This window comes from Pinus tabuliformis, chromosome X (assembly GCF_031772625.1).
Source record: "Pinus tabuliformis cultivar Carrire ecotype Pingquan chromosome X, CPIR1, whole genome shotgun sequence".
NCBI lineage: Eukaryota > Viridiplantae > Streptophyta > Pinopsida > Pinales > Pinaceae > Pinus > Pinus tabuliformis.
Window position 1 is genome coordinate 1624220027 of NC_142308.1, and position 19251 is coordinate 1624239277.

Consider the following 19251-nt stretch of genomic DNA (forward strand, 5'->3'; position numbering starts at 1 on the left):
TATCAACAGAAACATCTCGACGAGTAGAATCCATCTAGAAGATCATTGACTCAAAATAGAGTAAGTTGTCAAGTCAAAATGCCCATGCAATATCGGGGTAGCCCCTAGTCCTGCTTGGGTTAACATTAATGACAACCATTGATCAACACAACCATGGGTTCCTTAGTGATGCAAGGGGGCAATATAGAGGCCTTAGGAACCAGGGTAGTGGCCATGATAATAAGGGTAGAGCTGATGTTGGCTTTTACCCATGTGCTAAATGTGCATGTCCCGGCCATCTTTTGCATTTTATGGTACATCTCCAGTTGAGAGTGGCCAAATTATGCTTTTCACTTTTCTTTTCGTTGCATCAACCTTCGGGGCATCATTCAGAGGGAAGAGCTAACTCCTTATGGACCCAATGGACAAATGTAGACCTGGATGGGAAATATGTGAATAAGTTGTTATAATGAACAAAGGGGAGTGATCTCTGTGATGTCAAGAAGCGGGACAGCGCAACCAAAATCAAAGTTTCCCCTGTAGTGTCACTCCTAAAGCTAGTAGCCAATAGAGGAGATCCCATAAGACTAGGATTCAAGGTTAACCACCAAGTTGAACAAGGGGACAAGAGTACAGACCAAGCCCATTCTTTTTGTCGAACCCCCCCACTAATCAATGCCCAAAAGTGTCCATAATAAGTAGGAAAAAATATCCAACTACATAATGAAAGCCATACCTCAAGATTGGAAGACCCACCCTCAAACATACGACCATGACAAATGAGCGAGGGTACATAATGGCTAGCTCAGGTGGCAGAGATGTTGGCACATCGAGCTATCTAGGGGCTGGAAGGGGCCACTGCCTACGGACTAAAGACAATCTAGGAGAAAAAATTTCTCCTATGGGTGTCACCCACATAACAAGAGATTGGTCCTTGTGTGTGTTGTTTCAATTTCCTCAGCGAGTGGTAAACCATTGGCAGACTAACGTTTCCACTCAGCTCTTTACGACGTGTTTGAGTCGAATGTGAGCTCTCTGGGCACAGTGTGTGAGTGGAATGTGAGCGAGCTCCTCTTTGAAGACTGTGATTTGTATTTGTGAATGCATCGTGGGAATTATGTGTTGAGTGGTGCATAACAGTTCAGACTCTTGTCCTTGGCTATCAGTCTATAGGCCTATCTTCTGGTCTATGTTTTCTCTGATCAAGCTCCAAAAATAACGTTTTTTTGCATAATGTTTATCCTTTATTTGCCAATGAGGTCACACCCCTAATATGCTCAGGCATAGTGAAAGATCCAAAATGGATTTTGGATAAACTCCTAAGTCAAAGTGTTCCTCACAGAGGAAAATGAAAGTCCAAGGAAGTTCCTGGACATAGCCCCATTGCAGAGATCTTTTCATTCTGAATCTATTGCAACTTGAATGGGCTAAAATGGACTTAGGATGCAGAAGTTATCGCTCAAAGAAGATGCCCTTTGTTCTTTGGAAAAAGAGGCAAAATCCCCTAAAATGGGCCAAAAACCCCTTATAAAGGGAAATCGCATCGGAGAGGGTCCAAGAGCGGACTTAAGCAGAAAGCAGAAGAAACCCCGATCGGTCGATCCGATGTATCGGGTCGGAGGCTGGTATGTATGCGATATCAGGACCCTGGACTCTGCAATTATGCGATATGCCGATTGTCGATGATCGGATCGGCAAATCGGTATCGGCGATGGCATGAGACAAAGGTCAGACCCCCGGGCCAATGTGACTTGCGATTGCGATTTATCGCATCACAGCGATGTACAAGGGGCGATAACGCCGGACCCGATGGACTCTATAGGCGCAGTTTGATAACATTTGAGTTCTGCCATAAAGGGACTTTCCTGTGTAAAAGCGTGTTTCGGTGTAAAAACCGAAATACAAAGGAAAACGATAAAAACGGACCCGAAAGGAATTTTAGAAGCGGCCCTATATTCTTTGAGTTCCGTAAAGGCGAATTTCGGGCGGGCCTCAAGCGAAAAGCGATATTAGGCTGGCTCCACCCGCTTCCACACACTGGTCGACACGGGGCCGCCTTTTCGGGCAGGTAACCTCCGCACTCCTACACCGCCCGAAAATGGATATCGACCGTTGGATCAGAGATCCCGCAAATCAACGGTGGGGATTGCAGTAGCAGCCAAAAGCGAACCCGATGCGACATTAGGGTCGATGCGATATATTTTGAAGTCCAATAGGAAGCATTTTAACGGGTTTTTCAGTGTTTTCCCGTGTATTTGGGATTTTATCCAAAACACTAATGTGATGCAATATACTGCCTAATGATGGACTCGATATGGATTTAGGGGCGATTGAATGCAATTTCACATCCGAAATACACGCGGATGGTGTATTTTCCAGAAAACTCTCTATAATGGTTTTTTCTCAGTTTTCGAGTTTTGCCTATGAAACGACCCCGATTCCTTTTGTAACCGCTCCTAATCATCATGCCACGCTGAAGCAGGCGTTTTTACAGGCAATGATGCATTTTGCAGCCACGAAGCCGCAGAGCCAGATGGTCAGTCTAACTAACAGGAAGCAGAGAAGCCGCAAAGCCACAGAGGGATAATGAATCGCACAAAAATGGCCAAGGAAGCCAAAAAGCCGGAAAAGTACCTCAAAGGAGGCAGAGAGCTCAATGGAGAGCAAGTTGAGGGCAGAGCAACTGAGGGAGTCACTAGGAGGTCAAGTGAAAAGCCAGATAGCTGCAAGTTGCAGAGAGCCAAAGAAGCCAGAGCCAGAGCCAGAGCCGAGAGCCAAAAAGTCGAGAGCTTCAAGAGCCAAGGAGAAAATGGTGTCTAAACCCATTGTTCCTGTGTAAAACAATGGAGTTGAGCCAAGAGCTTGTAAAAAGGACTTTGCCATAATCCCAAAGAGCCTATTTGAGTTGACTATAGCTCACGGAGACGTAGCCCAAGAGTTTTGGGTGAACTCCTAATTAAATTGCTGTCTTATGTGTTTGTTTTACTGCTGCATTATTCACTGTTATATGTATTTATCAGTTGAAGCACATTAACTTAAAGCACATAAACAGTTATAAAACAGACATAAGCATACACCTTATTTTCAAGCACATATTTAATTCCGCATTGGTTAATCATATAGACTTGGGAATATTTAAGCTTTGGAAGTGGGAGAGGTTCTTGTAAGTTAGAAAAGAAGCCTAAGTGCCCCATTTTCAGATCAGTGAATGACTTTTCTATCTACATATTGGTGTTGTAAAGCACTATCCATTACCACTAATGCCCATGAATTCTGGACCCAATACCGAGAAACTTATTTCGAACTCATGACTTGAATGAAGCCTTTTGGTAGCTTGAAACCATGATTTGAACTATCTCTCCTGGTTATCTTCTTCTATGAACTCACTGGAACAATATGGATATAACCATGAATCTGAATGCATGGTTGGGAGACTTGCATAATGCGATGTCGATTTTCTGCACTGTGATCGTTCACTGGAACAATTTGACTCTAAGTCGGTTGTATGAGGCCAGGAAATACAATATGTATATTCTTGTTTCATTTTTTCATGAATAGACCACTCTGTAGTGAGCCCCAGCTTCTTGAACAGGGTCTCGGTGGTTCATTATACAGTATTGAAGTTGGAAGTTATTACAAAATTCTCGTTGGCATTTGATTTTTGGGCATTCAAGCATTGTTGCCCTCATCACAATAGCCTGATTGTGGACCATTTAGTTGTACTACTTATAGACTTGCTGCAAGGACTTCTCAAGTTTAAGCCTTCAGAACGTTTGAAAGCTTCAGAAGCTTTGAGTCATCCATTGTTCTTAGAGGGCACCAAATTTCATAAATATGGCCCAAACAAATAATGAGAATTATGGTTCGTTGCTCGGGACAATGTTGGATTGTTATCAACTGCGTTGGTATTACAACGGCTATTGAAGAGAATCGACTACATTAGGGGATATCAGCATTATCGGCAAGCTGGAATCCAATGGCACTAAGTGTGTAGCCCTATGTCATTGAGTGTCTTTATTACTCTTGGTGTCTTCAGGCATGTGCATTGACAATTTGAGACATTGAGCTTGTACATAAACGGGTTCACAATAACTCCTAGCTCTGCGTGGAGACTTTGGAGAGGAGGAAGTCACAAGGTGATTTGTCTCTGGCTATTATAGGATTCCTTAAGCAATACCGATTTCACCAGGTTTGATCTCTGTGGTAGTCGACACATCAGAGGCAAACCCTCTTATAATTAACGGATGATTTCGAGACCTCAAGGTCGCTAGTGCATCAAAAACAATAATAATGTTTCTTCCTCTTATATTTTACAATTGCTTTAAGAAATTTGACTCTGGCTGAATTTTTGGTATAGGCGCATATGGAAACATATATTTCTTCTGGATTTTGGTTATGCTGCTGGAAAACACCCTATGCATGAACAAAGTTGAATGTCTCGATTTGTCTTCCACTATTGATCAACACTTCTACAACATTTGGCATTTTATTATTCAAGTCCAAGGGAATGACAGAGTTCAGGTTTCTATCTGCAACGGTACTGCGCATAGACTGAATTTTCAGATTTGATATTTTGAAAAGCTTCTCTTAGTATAATATTGATTCTCTTCTTCTAAGTTACCACAAGTTCTGTAAGTATTGCGGAGTGAGATTGTTAATCTTATTAGTATTCATAAGTTTACTTGTACTTTTACACTCTAAGAAAGTGCATTTGTAGTTGAAGCACTGTTTTGAAATGGATCGAATGGATGATGTATTAGAGTAATTGAATACCCTAATACATTCCACTATTGATGGCATGGTAAAAGTTAGCATAGACGCTCTCTCTGAAATTCAAACCTGTTTGCAAAATCCACATGAGAAGATAGAATTTTTGCAACTTGAAACACAGTTACAGAGGGATGAGTTACAGCAACATAAGCATCATGACACCCATCAGTAGCCAACAAGTGATCAAATTAGTAACATTGAGGTTGACTCCCATCATGTGCCCATTTTAGGAGCAAATTTGCATGTAGATGCAGAAATTCAACTTGCACTTCCCAAGCCCATCATTAGACCTTGGGAAGAGTTTGTCCATAACAAGCACAGAACTGGTCTTGGATATGACAAGGATGTGTCCTTTCGTATTCCAGATTACTCATAGCCCATCTAGTTTCAGAGTGTTGGATTTCTTTATGATTGATCATCTTCAGTTGTTCCAAATCTTGCTCCTCTTCCACAGCAGCCACAACAAAATGTCATATGCCAACATGGTGACAGAATTGGCCATATGAAAGATCATTGATTTGATCTTCATCCGCGCAAGCATTGTGGTCAGCATACTCATTCTTCACACAAATGTTTCAAAAACAAACCTTCTGCAAGAACAAAGGTTCATCTTGGATGGATCGCTTCTTGGCAATGGGCTTCAACAGCAAAGAAGATATTTCAGTCATACGTCAGAATCTCTTCTAGAATATTAAAAGGTATTGCAGTTGAGTTTTCTCCATCTTCTCACCTTGTATCTGACAGGGGGGGAAGTGATGGTCATCTACAAGCTTCAAAGCCACATCAAGCGAGCCTGGGCCACAACCTACCATACCAGATTCAGAGTTGTGGCCAGAGACAAAGCATGCCTTCAATTGGTGGTTAGTCTTAAACCATCTCTGCGGGGTTGAGACCTCTCTTTTCAGGTTGAGTTTCTCCCTCTTCAAAGAATTGGGGACACTTCCTCTAGCAGAAGACTTTAACTTCTTGCCAGTTTTGGAAGAGTTCCAGGGATTGCATTAAGCATTCTAGAGTTGGTGGTCATCCTTAAACCACTGCAAGTTGAGACCTCCCTTTTTAGGTTGAGGTTCTCCCTTTTTATGCAGGTTGTAGACCTCCCTTCTTCCAGGTTGAAGGTCTCCCTCTTCAAAGCATTAAGGATCACTTCCTTTAGCAGAAGACCTCAGCTTCTTGCAAGATTTGGAAGAGTTCCAGGAACTGCACTAAGCGTTCCAGTGTTGGTGGTCATTCTTAAACCACCACCTCATACCAACATATCACGTGAATAATATATGCATTCAATGCTTATCCTTCATATTTGGTCTTCCCCATGGTGATGTCTAACATTAACAATATGACAATTCTGTTTAGCATTTCGAAGATCATAGTGCCCTATTACAACAGTAAGAACAGAGTATCATGTGAAAGCATTACAAGCAAAAACAAAAACATAACCTTTTTATGCTTAGGAGGGTAAAGCATTTCTGAAGGGAGGTGCAATGTAATGAATATCAAACAGATAAATAAACATGACATAATAATAATATCAATAAACTAAGAAACAACCCTTCACCTTCATGACTTGTCAACGCATTGGATATATTGTCACAAACCTCCGTGTATCTATCAATCATCTGTCATCTCATTCATTCATTCATTATCAATTATATTAATATGTACGTCCTGTATGTATGTCAACTCTTTGTCCTTCTTATGTTGGATATTTTCTCATATATGAACTATTATTCATTACATATACCCAAGAATTCAGAATTTGTTTCAATTTCAGTTTCTTGTTGAAACAGTGCTTGCTCGGTTTGCATCTCTTCTTGCACACTTTTAAGATCAGAAATTTTGATTGCACTGACGTGGCCCCAGCAAGAGGTAGCTGAAGAGATACGTTTTCTTGCCTTTTAACTTCCCTAACCAATTATATTGGACTGAGATTTCAAATTCCAGTTCCGCTCTCCTGTTTGTGAGGTCATCCACTATGGATTGCAGCTCCACTGTTTTCAGTCTCAACCTTTTCCACTCTTGATAAAATTGTTTTAAATATAAAAATATCTGCTGAAGACGGAGTATAGTCTTCAAGAAAGTGGGGGTTGGACTGTAAATCTCACCCGGAATCCTACATCCTTTGCTCTGCAATCCAACCTCTGCTGGAAAACGCATTCAACAATTTTAGGAAAACAGCTATCACAGAACCCATCTCCTGAGATGGTTTCTTGCCATAAATAGAAGTATTCTTGGTCATTTTCATGGGGCTTGAAGCTCAGTTTTATGATTCCAGAAAGTGCATACATAAGAAAAATTAAAATTAAAATTAAAGATTAGGAATAGACTTCCTGATTGATGGATGACCTGTTTAGATATCTCTTGAAATGATCTGCAGTTTCAAAATTATTGCATATATTTACTCTCTTGGTTTTCCTCAATAGAGCACAATAAAAAAGTCAGAAAATAATAGCATACTAGCTGTTTTACCTGTGGGTCTGGAGCTTTGGAGCAGTACTCAAGTAAGGACATCAAATCACCAATTGCCAGACAATCCTCCAGAGACCCAAGATATTTCAGGAGATTGACTGCCATTTTCTTATCTCCCGAGTGCAGTGCATAAAGAATTTGCACTTTTAAAGACTGCTTTAATAGAACTGCTCCATCACCACCCATTTGACTACCTGCACAAAAGTACATGACAATAGTCCAATTCCATCAAATGATAGCAAAATATGACGTCGATAACTGGACAGCAAATATCACATTCTAACAGCACCATTTATATAATTTGACAAAGAGGTTTAGACTCTAGAGCCTTGGCGGTAGTAACTAAGGCTTCAGCTAAACTTTGGTTTTCCATACTGGATAAAGCAGGAAATAAATTTTTAATTGGTGCATTGATGACAACTAATCTTTGGTATTAGGTAAATCAATGTAAATATTGTAAATAGCAAAATAAAGGAAATTGGAAAACAAAGAGACATTGGGAGATGAAACCCAATAGTTTCCCTCTCCATGTATATATCCATGTTATATCTTAATGAAAAAATCAATCAGATTCGTGGAGTTACTCTTGGCCTAACATGGTATCAGAGCACAGGCCCAAATTTAGTTTCGTTCTGCTGTAACTCCTGCCACTCTCTGCTACATACTGTCCCTAATTTTGGTGCGTTGGTCCTCTGCATTTTTCTGAAAACCGTGGCTCCTACCACTGCTGGAAAGTTCGTGTAATGGCTGCATAAGGATGACTGTAAATCTGGTGCGGTGAAATCTCTGTGTTTGAAAATGGTATGTCCATTGATGGCATGACTGCTTGTATGGTCGTTTATATGGTGTGTTGAAAAGTTTTGAAACATATACACTTCTCTGAAGGATGTGACCGCGTCTGTGAAATGTGCACTGATGTGTTAGTACTGCAACGGTGTATGTTCCTTTTTAACAACGCACTGAATGACCAATTACACAGGGTCGTATGGATATTTTTTATGATGCAGTGAGCGTGGAGTATCTCTATCAAAATCCTGTCGGCGGTTGTTGATGTTGCATTGACTATGCCATGCATTGGTTTCTGCGGTGAGTACCATGCGTTGGGTTTTTCTCTTGACGCCGTTACATGTGTTGGTAAATTGACTGTGCATTATCCTAAACACTGTTGTAGCATTTTTTTTTTTTGGTAAGTTAGCATTAATTAGTCAAAAAATGAAAATCATTTCAAAAATGTTAAGTTAGGATATGGACAAAAAGAATATTGAATCAATAAATGTTAGGGATATTTTGATGAATAAATCCATATCAAATAAAATGTTAGAGTAAATGCCCTAAAAAAGGAAGGCAGAAATAAAAAATGTTAGATTAAAAAGAAAAGAAAAAAATAATAAATTCTTAAAGTGCTGCAAATCCAAATGCCAGTACTCTTAGTTAAAATTTATTTTTGCAAACAAAAGTTGTGCAAATAAATGTTAGGGATATTTTGATGAATAAGTCCGTATCAAATAAAATGTTAGAATAAATGCCCTAAAAAAAGAAGGCAGAAATAAAAAAAAGTTAGATTAGAAAGAAAAGAAAAAAATAATAAATTTTTAAAGTGTTGCAAATCCAAATGCCACTACTCTTAGTTAAAGTTTATTTTTGCAAACAAAAGTTGTGTGCAGATTGTTTAAATGCCACACTAGTTCATATGATCCAATGGTACAGTTTAATCATGATTGGATTTTATTTAAATTGTTTGTCAATAGATAGCAAATAAAATTGGCTCAACAGTTTAATCTAAGAAAATGGAAGCAATAAGGGATAGAAGTAGATTAAACATTAAAAGGAAAATGTTGAGTTGCTAGTCTAAATGCACTCGAGTGACTAATATTGAAAAAATGTTAGGAAAGTAAGGGTAGGTAGAGAAATGAAATTGGAGCATGATAGGATTTTTATCCTAAGTCAAAACATTGGATGCATGTGTATATGGTGATTGGTTTTAATTAACCATAAATTGTAAATATCAATGTTATTTGTGATATTCAAACTTTATTCATTCATTCGCCATACCCCATATCCCACGCATGTCACATCCACCATAACTCTGGACCCCACCATCGCTTTTCACCCTGTCACATTAAAACTCATTCACATATTTTTCATCCTGCACACTCCCCCGAGATCTGACGGCCTACATCACTCCTCGGCCCTCCTTTGCCGTCCGAACTTTATCGGCGGGAGGGGGGGTCCAAAGTCGACAGTTTTGGAAACCGCCCTCCGAAACTACTTTTCCTTCATCCTAGTCTTTCGGGACTTAAAATCCCGAAACAACTTACCACCCGAACTTACTCCCGAACGCAGTTTTCATTCGACCATTTACCGTTGCTCCTATGTCATCGTCCACGTCCGCCCCATGTCACTTCCTCCGTCCAATCAACTGCCGCCTATTTGTCCGTTATTCATTTAATTCCCCATTCCCGCTCACACATCAATATTCCATTGATCCATTTATCAGCCCCGTTGGAGAATTAATGACAATTTAACCGTTGATTAACGGACCCGCTCCATGTTATTCATTATAAGCCTTGTTTTTCACAAAAATCGTTACACAGTGCATTCCCATAATTTGTTGGATACTTGAAGCTTGCAGCCAAAACGACAGATTCATCAATCAATTGAATTTTCAATTCTGTTCAGAACCAAGCCGACATCCAGGTCCACCTAATCCATTTTCAGTTATATTGTTTTTCTGTTATCACTATGTTTCAAACCAATTCTTCCCATTTCCATCAAGTTCAGCTTGCAATTCACTTAACAAAATGCCTCCTAAGGGAAAGGAAATTGTAGAAATCCCAAATCTCCTCATTCATCCACAAGTTGACTTCCATCATACTCCCCTTGTCGACAGAGACTGTAAAATCATTAAGTCTTCCTCTCAATTTGATTTATATGAAATCTATTGTTGGATGGAGGATCAGTTAGTTGATCAAACAGATAGGACTTTGGGACTCCCACCTTCCTCATTACATTTTTCCCTCAGATACACAGGGCACCCGAATTTGTTAGGAAATGCCATGAATCCTATGATCCCAATCAAAGAGCTATCATTTCACCTACAGGAGAAATCCTCTGTTTCATCAATGCTCAGTCTATTGAACAGATGTTGCAGGCCCCAACTATTGCACCAACCCATCATTTTTCTCATGAAAGCCTAATAGAAGCCTATCAAAAGCTAGATTTCACTAAAAGATCTCAAACTCTTGAACTTTTCCTAGTTGTAGATAGCCCTCTGCCTAAAAGAAACCCTCCCTATGATTCATCCATGTTCCCAGACAAAACCAAGCAAATTACCACTATTCTTTCTTATCTGCTTGGTTACAATTCTGATCAATATGTAAATGAAGCCATCATAGGTTTCTTATCTATCTTTTATGTTGATTCCAAACCCACTGTTCTTTATAATTTTAGCCAATTTCTAGCCGAGGCCATCCATGAACAATTTGTCCAGTTTAATACTGAATAAGTATTCAAGTATGCTTCAGTACTTGTATATATTTTTATATATTTCAGGGAGACAAGTTTCTATTCACCTTGTAGAAGTTAGATGAAGAAGGCAATCAGCAATCAGTGATATTTTGGACCTCTATGGGAATGACGGAGAAGGAAGAATTTAAATATAAACAGTTCATAGAATTATTTGTTCATCCAGCTATATATCTTATGAGCAGCACTCCAGTACCAAGAATCAGTGATGAAATTGTGAAAGTATTGCAGTTGATTGATCAAGCCACGGAGATTGGTATCTTTACCAATACTATACAGAAATCAGAGTCTATGGCTGTGAGCTTTCACCCTACAAACTTCCTAAGTACCTTCCTATCGGAATTTTTGCATTGGAATATATTAGGCGGAGGTTAAATGCAGATGAAGTATATTTTGTGGCTGCAAAGAAGAAATCCCAATTCAAGCTAAAGGCTCAGGTTGGTCCATTCATCTGTAACACTAGAGTAGCAGGAGAAGAAGCAAATAGGTTATTGAAGGAAATGAAGTTTGGTCTTAGCTTCACTTGGTCTTATGACCCAATGGGAGTAATTTCAAAACTCAGGGTTGAAAATAAGTTTACTGCATATCACCACACAGCCAGGCCTAAAATAGAGAAGTACAAATATCAGTTAGAATGGAAGGAGAACACCCTTCAAGAAGCTGAAGAACAAGTAGTCTCTACTTCAAATGTACAAACTCCACTTGCACAGGAAAAGACAGCTAAACGGGGAAGGGAAGAATAGTCATCTCCTACAACTAAAGCATCAAGCAAGGGCTTTAGAATTGTACATAGAAAGAAGAGACCTAGGATCTCTGTGAAGGTTAGCGCAACAAATGAATCACAGAAAACAACATTTGATGGACTTGGAGAAACTTTTCTTTTTACACAGTCTGGTGGACAGTCTACTCATTCCACTACTTCACAAGAACAGCAGGTGATTCAGACCAGTGGAAGCAGTAGAAGGACAAAGAAGATGATATCTTTCATGTCTTCAATGAAATTAAGAAGAAGAATGAGGAATTGAAGTTGAACACTTATACTCAATTCTGGAAACACTCTTCCAGCTCTCAAGCTAGACTTCTTTCAATCTTTGACTCTGAAAAGGTAAGATGCAGATGGCTTTCTTACAAGCTCAAATTCCACAGCCTAGGACTCCTGCACATTATCAGAAGCAAACCTCCTTTGAGTTTAATGTAAAAGATGTACATCCAATTGACCAAATTGAGATGCACAAACAGACTGGCAAATGATTTCTTCCACTTTAACTAACGTTGCCATGAGTTTTTCAAAGTTGCAGATAACCTTGGCCAATATACAGTGACAGCTCAAGTTGGAAAAAGTATCCTCACTGGCAAAGGACACCAAGATCAAATCTTTGGAAGATCTGGTGCTGAAGATGGGATATGATCCCTCAAATATAAATGCTGTAGAAGAACTTGTCAGGAAGAAAAATGTTGAGCTCTCAGCATTAAGGAAGCAGCTCAAACTGCCAGCTTCTGAGGACCCAATGACTAAGGAGATTGAAGAAACCAAGACTCAGAAATCTGACATGATGAAGCTCATCATGGAACAAAATCTGCAAATAAAACAGATGGAGGAGCAAATGGAGAAATTGGTCAAAGAGAAAGAGGAAGTTGTGAAAAGGGCTCAAATTCCAATGGATGTAGTTCCTCTTGCAACAGTCTCTATAACCAGAGTTTCTACTTCAGGCACAACAGCAACTACAGGTACAGCAAAAGGAGCTAAACAGCTTGTTGAAGTTGTTCAGAACCTGTCTATTCAGACAGTAGAAATCAAGAAGTTGCAGGATGAACTGAAGGAATTACAACATATGAAAGCAGTTGTAAACAGTTCACATGCAGCTGAGTTGCAAAGGGCAAAAAGTCAAATTGAAGTATTGCAGAAAGAAATCAAAGAATCTTACCTTGGAAACAAACTGGGTTTGGCAAAGGAGATTTTATGGGAAGAGATTACTGAATCAATCAAGGATATATGGCCTTATATCAAGATAATCTTTGATCAAAAAGACTTGTTGGAGAAAGCTCAGGAAGCTATTGAAACTATCTCCAAGGAACTTGAGGACATGCCAGAAGTTGCCACTGAGATAATCAAGTTTCTGAATTCTAAAGATAGCTATGAGCTTGAAGAATTAGGTATAAATGACAGAACAGCAACCATACTGGAAGTGAAGAAGATCATTACAAAGAAAAACCTCATTCTTAAGTTGGAGGAAAAATGTAACAGTGTTAATGTCATAGTTCAGTGATTTTTCAGCAAGTTAGAACCCTTGACTAGTAAGGGTTTTCCCTCTATGCTTGTGATAAACGACAAATTAATGCCCATTGAAGATTATGTTCGAAAGCTTACAGAGGTAGGTACCAATGCAGCTTCAGTTTCAAACATAAGAGGTGCAGCAACACCAAGGGTTGTGTTGAATGCACTCAAAGATACATTTTTCATCCTAACTGAAATTAGACATATATTTCCAGTAAAACCCACTTTTACTAAGTATACAAAAATGGATGAAGTTTATCGAAGGCTAATTAAGTTATCAATCCCAGATAAGAAACGCTGGGAACAGTTAACTGATTTACTTGACTGAAAGGAGGATCAAACAACATTCAGTGTTTCAGGTAACAGTCATCAATAGTTCAACAATTTTCAGCTTTTCCAGGAACAGTGATCAACAGCTCAACACCAAAATAGTGATAGATCGACTATCAATTTATATTCCTGATTTTGTATTGATCTATTTTTGTAAATTTCTTTAAGATATTTTCTTAGCTCTAAGATTGTATAAATAACACCCTTCCACGATTTATTAAGGGTTGCACCCTTGGAGAAACATTTGTAAGCATTAAATGTACTCGGCTTTTTTCTGAATCATTAATACAAAAGCAAAGGATTCTGAGTTTGGACCCATACAGTTTTGTGTTCCCTGTAAGTTTTCCAATTTTCATTCACTGTGTTCTTTCTTCATATTCTTAAGTTTTACAAAGATAAACAGGTAGGAATAGTTGTGTTTCAATTTACTCCTATAAGCTTCCAAAGTGATTATCTTTAAAGAGAATGAATTATATAAATTGTTTGTTCAACTAATTCCCTCTAAATCATAAAATCATCAGCATCTTTTGTAATCTTAGGCATATTTTGTTAAACTTTCTGAACATTGCTTAAAGGTTTTCTTACTTATGGTTATTTAATTTTCTATTTGAAAATTGAATAGTCGTATCATCTTTTAGTTTCTACTCATCACCAAACAAGCTATATCACTGTGTGGAATTTAATAGCAGCCCTCTGTTTAAATATTAATACTATTCAAAAAGGTTAGGCATGACTGTTTTAAATCTGTTTCATACATTGGTCCTCCAAAATTAAAACAAAACCCCCCAAAACAAATATCTTAGATGCCCTGGCATAATATCTGAGCATTATCATCTCAGAGATACAACAAAGACCGAATAGTGTTTTTAAATGATGAAAAAAGCCCTTTCATATGAAGACCGAATGGGGTTTTTAAATGGTGAAAAGATTACATCAATGGTATGGTATATACATATACAAAGGGCCGTATGGTAATTGAGTGTTTTTATAAAGGGGACGTATGTTATATACATATATAATGGTGGATTTATATGAGGTTTAAAGCAAAACACTTATATGGGTTATATGGAATTGGATGATGGTGATATATTTTATGTGCTCATTAAATTTAAGGTTGAAGTTTATATGTGCAGTGTTTCATTATGTATTATTTTCATATATATATATATATTGAACCATTTGATTTTTGAAGAAAAATTTGAAGATTATTGGTGCAGAAATTTTGTACATTCAAGGTCTAGTCCAGAAGTTTTGCAGAAATGCATTCACTCATCTCCATAGTGAGAGTAGTTCTCACTGGAAAAGAGAACTACCATGAGTGGTCCAGGAAAATAAAACACACCCTCATTTTCAATGAACTTTGGAAAGGAATTTGTGAAGGAGAAAGAGACAATGCACCGGAGAAGCCCACTTCACACAAGGAGCTTGCCATTTGGGAAAACAAGAATAGCAAGGTCTATGCCTTGATTGCAACATTAGTTAATGAAGAGGTGTGTCAACATATTTTGCCATTTTCAAATGCCTTTGAAGCCTTAAAGAAGTTGAAGGAATTGTATGACTCACACTCTGAACTTGAAGTTGTTCAATTGATGATTAAATTGTTCAATCTTGAGTTGAAAAATGATGACCCTCTTGCCTTAGCATCAGAAATAAGATCCATTATGCATGACATAAAAGCCACTGGTGTTGAAATAGATATTCCTCTCATAGCTTATGTCAAGGCACTATATCCCACCTATTCACATTATCTTGAGTCATTGCAAGCAAGTGGCAACCTTAAGGAGATTACCTTTGACTCCCTTGAGAAGAAGTTTGTTGAAAGAGAGAAGTCTTTTGGGAAAAAGACAACTCCTCAATCTTCTAAAGAAGTTGTGTGCCTTGCACAGAAAGAGAAGAATCATGCACAATATTCTTCTAGAGGAAGAGGTGGCCGAAGAGGAAGAGGAAGGAATAATTTTAGAGGCAAGGGGGGTAGACATTTCCAAGGAGAAAGGTCTGATATTCATTGCATACGATGCAATAGAGATGGACATGATGCTTCCACATGTAAGCTGCCTTGGGACAAAATTCAGTAGGAAAAATGAAGGAAAAGGTAAAACCCTTGACAAAGGGAAAGGAAAAGCACCCGAGTCCGCTCATTATGTTGTGGCACATTGCAACATTGGAGTAACTAAAGACTTATTCAATGCTTCACTTGCTTCATGGAAAGATGCTTGGTTGCTTGATTTAGGAGCAACTTGCCACATGACTTTCAGAAGAGATTTCTTTGAAGAATTCATTGATAATGTTGATGGAGCAGTATACTTTGCAAACAAGTCAAAACTCAAGCCATCAAGGCTTGGCACCATCAGGCTCAAACTGTCTAGTCTTCCAGACTTTCTTCTACATGATGTTCTATACCTCCCAGAGTTGAGGAGAAACTTGTTGTCTTTGGTCCACATCCGCCAGCAAGGACACTCCATTCATATATTTGATGGCAAGGTCGAGGTCAGAAAAGCATCAGATCACTCACTTGTCATGACTGGGATAGAAGAAGAAAGACTTCTGAAGCTGCAAGGAACCTCTGCTCATGCACAAAACTTTTCATACAGTTCTCACTATGATGAAGGTACATTTCCATCAAGTCTTTTATGGCATGCTAGATTTAGACACTTGAACTATGACAGCCTCCGTTTGTTGAATAAAAATGGTGTTACTGGTTTGCCTACAATTCCTAGGAAACTTAAGTAATGTGTTGCTTGTATTTTAGGAAAGCGCAGCAAACAGTGTTTTCATGATTCTCATTCCAGAGCACATAAAAAACTTGAACTCATTCATTCTTATTTATGTGGCCCAATGCCTGTTCCTTCTGCAAATGGTAATAAATATATGATGACATTTATTGATGATTACACCAGAATGTGTTGGGTTTATTTATTGAAGAACAAATCTGAAGCTTTTGAAACATTCAAGAACTTCCATGCATCGATTGAAAAATGATGCACAATCTCATTTAGATCTATTCATACTGATAATGGAAAAGAATATACATCAAATGAATTTGAAAACTATCTTCACCAACATGGGATCAAACATCAAACAATCGTGCCTAATAATTGTTAAAATTGGCAACTAGGGCCAAACTCCATGTGGGTCATCTTATCAATGGAAGCTGATATTTTTCTTGGATCCCACTCATCGAGAGGTGTAGGATTGATCTAAAGATCATTCGATTCCGATAAGTATTCATGGAGATATGAATTTATTTGTGTTATGGGACAATTCATCAAGGTCGGCCAGCAACCAAATAAACCCCACTTGTGCTGAACGTTTTAGTATAAATAGAGGTTTTCTTCAAGTCATTTCAACACACTTGGGATCTCTTCCTCTCTACTTGTCTTTGGGTTTTAGTAGGAGGAGAGATCCTAAGAGATAACGCTGCCCTAATCCAGAGGGCAGAAGTCAGAATTGCCAAAACTGCCGAGAACAGCTGAGAACAGCCGGAATAGCGGGAACTGTTGGAACTACCAAAATTGCTAGAACTGTCGGGAACTGCTAGAACAAGCGGGAAAGCTGACGCAAAAGGCAGAAGGCAGAACTGCCGAGAACAGTTGGAATTGTCAGAACTGCTGAAACTGCTAGAACTGTCGGGAGAAGCCGAAACTGCCGGAACTGCCGGGAGAAGCCGGAACTGCCAAGAACTGCGAGAACTGTCGGGAAAAGCCAAAACTGTCGGATCTGCCGGAACTGCGAGAACCGTTGAAATTGTCGGGAACTGCCAGAATTGCCGGAATTGTCGGAACTGTCGGGAATAGCCGGCACTGTCGGGAACAACCAGAACTGCCGAAACAATCGGGAAAGCTGATGCAGAGGGCAGAAGCCGGAACTACCGGGAACTGCCGGAACCGTCGGGAATTGTCGAAACTACCGGGAAAAGCCAGAACTACTGAAACTACCAGGAATAGCCAAAATTGTTGAAACTGTCGGAACTGCCAGGAATAGCCGAAATTGCCGAAACTGCCGGAGCAGCCTAAGCATCAGTGTCCGAAAAAGGGCAGCATGCAAGGGACGACTAACTAACATTGGGACAGTTGTATGGTACTTAGCAGCAAATAAACCAAGCATTCAATGTTACAGCAAGCATGCAAAGGACAACAAGCATGCTAGGGACAACAAGTGTGCTAGGGACAACGAGCAAGCAAGATGCATGCAACACATAGGTCGGTATGGCAACATGGTGCAGCAATGGCACATAATGCAACACAGTGATGGGTACAGTCATGATTAATGAAGTGTGATGAGATGCAGCATAGTGATGATGGGTGCAACGCGGTGAGGTGCAGCATGATGAAGAAATGCAGCGCAACGATAGGTGAAGGAGTCACCTTGGAGAATCAGTTGAAGCAGCATGTCTTCAACTGATCTCATGTATCATCTTCTTAGAGATGATCTATGCTCTTATCTAGATAAATCAAAGTGTTGACTTCTGTTGTAAAGGTACTATCTCTCTCTCTCTCTCTGCTGAACTATTGAAGAACATATAAGAAGAATTGATCAAGGGTTTCCCCACATTGGGGTTTGTCCCTCGCTAGCGCCACATCTTGTGTCCTCTTGTCTTGGCTTGTCTTTTGTGATTTATATTTATGTTCTATCTGCAGTTTACTTTAATGCTGATGTGATTTCTAATCTGGAAAAAATATTGAGCTAACTGTGAAAATTGAAATAAATTGCTCTAAGCATAGAACATACCTAAAATTAACATGGTATCAGAGCTTATGTGAAGACAATGCCCAAGAAAGAGTGAAAGAGCAATCACCGAAGACAGTTGGGAACGGACAAAAGGATCAGTGGATTCCTCATCCCTCTTCAAATTCGTCGAGGGTGAAGTCGAAGCAGAGAATATTATCAAAATAGCGCAGCAGAAGTTTCTGATGGCCTATCTAAAGATCACTTCATTGGGAAGTCTGGATCTAAGGGTGGAAGGAAAGGCAGATGCCTTGGTTGCAATAAGTTCGGCCATTATGCGAATGTTATGAATATAATTCATAACAATTAGCTAAATAAAATAAATATAAATATTAAATAATTAAATATTATTTAGGTTAAATAGTCATTAAATTAAGTGAAAAGACATGTCTAAAAGACATGCCCTTTCACGAAAGGTCACTTGCTGAGGTATAAAAACAGGGCCTCATTGTAATCTTATATCAACTTATACATTTTATATATTAATAAATTATTATTAAAATACTGCTCGTGTATTTTTAACAATTAAATCTACAAGCTATCAGTTCTCTCGCTTCAACCATAATTTTTTATGCTACAGTGGTATCAAAGCCATGGCACACGATATAATCATGCAAGCCTTTGAACGCAATTCACCGCACAATGTGCCATTACGTTCATATCTTGATTACGTTGAGCAATTTAATGAAATTCAAAAAGTATTTCAGCATCTAGAAAAATCATATCCTGAAATTAAAGCAAGTATAAAGGAAATTGATAATAATGGAGAAGATTTTGATCAAAATAATGAAAATGAAGATGTAATAGATGATGATATATTTGATGAAGCAGTAGATGATTATAATGTTGAAGATGAAGTTGATCTTGATGTGGATGAGAATGATAATTCAAATGTAGCGTTGGCTATAAAGAGAAATTTATTGCTTGAAGGAAAGGATGGGGAAGATGATGTAGAACTTCAGAAGAAGATAGACAAAGACCATGATTTCAGAGCCAGAGATGCCCGCAGCGAAAATTTTAATACTGGTCGATCTGCAGCCTTGGAGGCTGCCACTTCTGTAGTTGTAATGGCCATAGGAGTGGCTCAGGGATTGAAGGATAGAATTGCAATGGGTTTGGGTGGAACAGTCTCAGACTCGCCTGCAAATGAAAATGATAAAGAAAGAGAAGATGAAGAAGGGGTC

At 38.9% G+C, this 19251-nt stretch overlaps 1 protein-coding gene across 2 annotated transcripts in view; it reads right to left on the minus strand.

The window, feature by feature from the left end:
- LOC149146258 (Tetratricopeptide repeat (TPR)-like superfamily protein) overlaps window positions 1-19251 on the minus strand; it is a 381927-nt gene that overhangs the window by 324920 nt on the left and 37756 nt on the right. For both annotated transcript variants that reach the window (XM_089453142.1, XM_089453143.1), the window contains exon 3: window positions 7213-7406. In XM_089453142.1, coding sequence (XP_089309268.1) covers window positions 7213-7406 — 194 coding nt within the window. The remainder of the gene's footprint in view (window positions 1-7212; window positions 7407-19251) is intronic.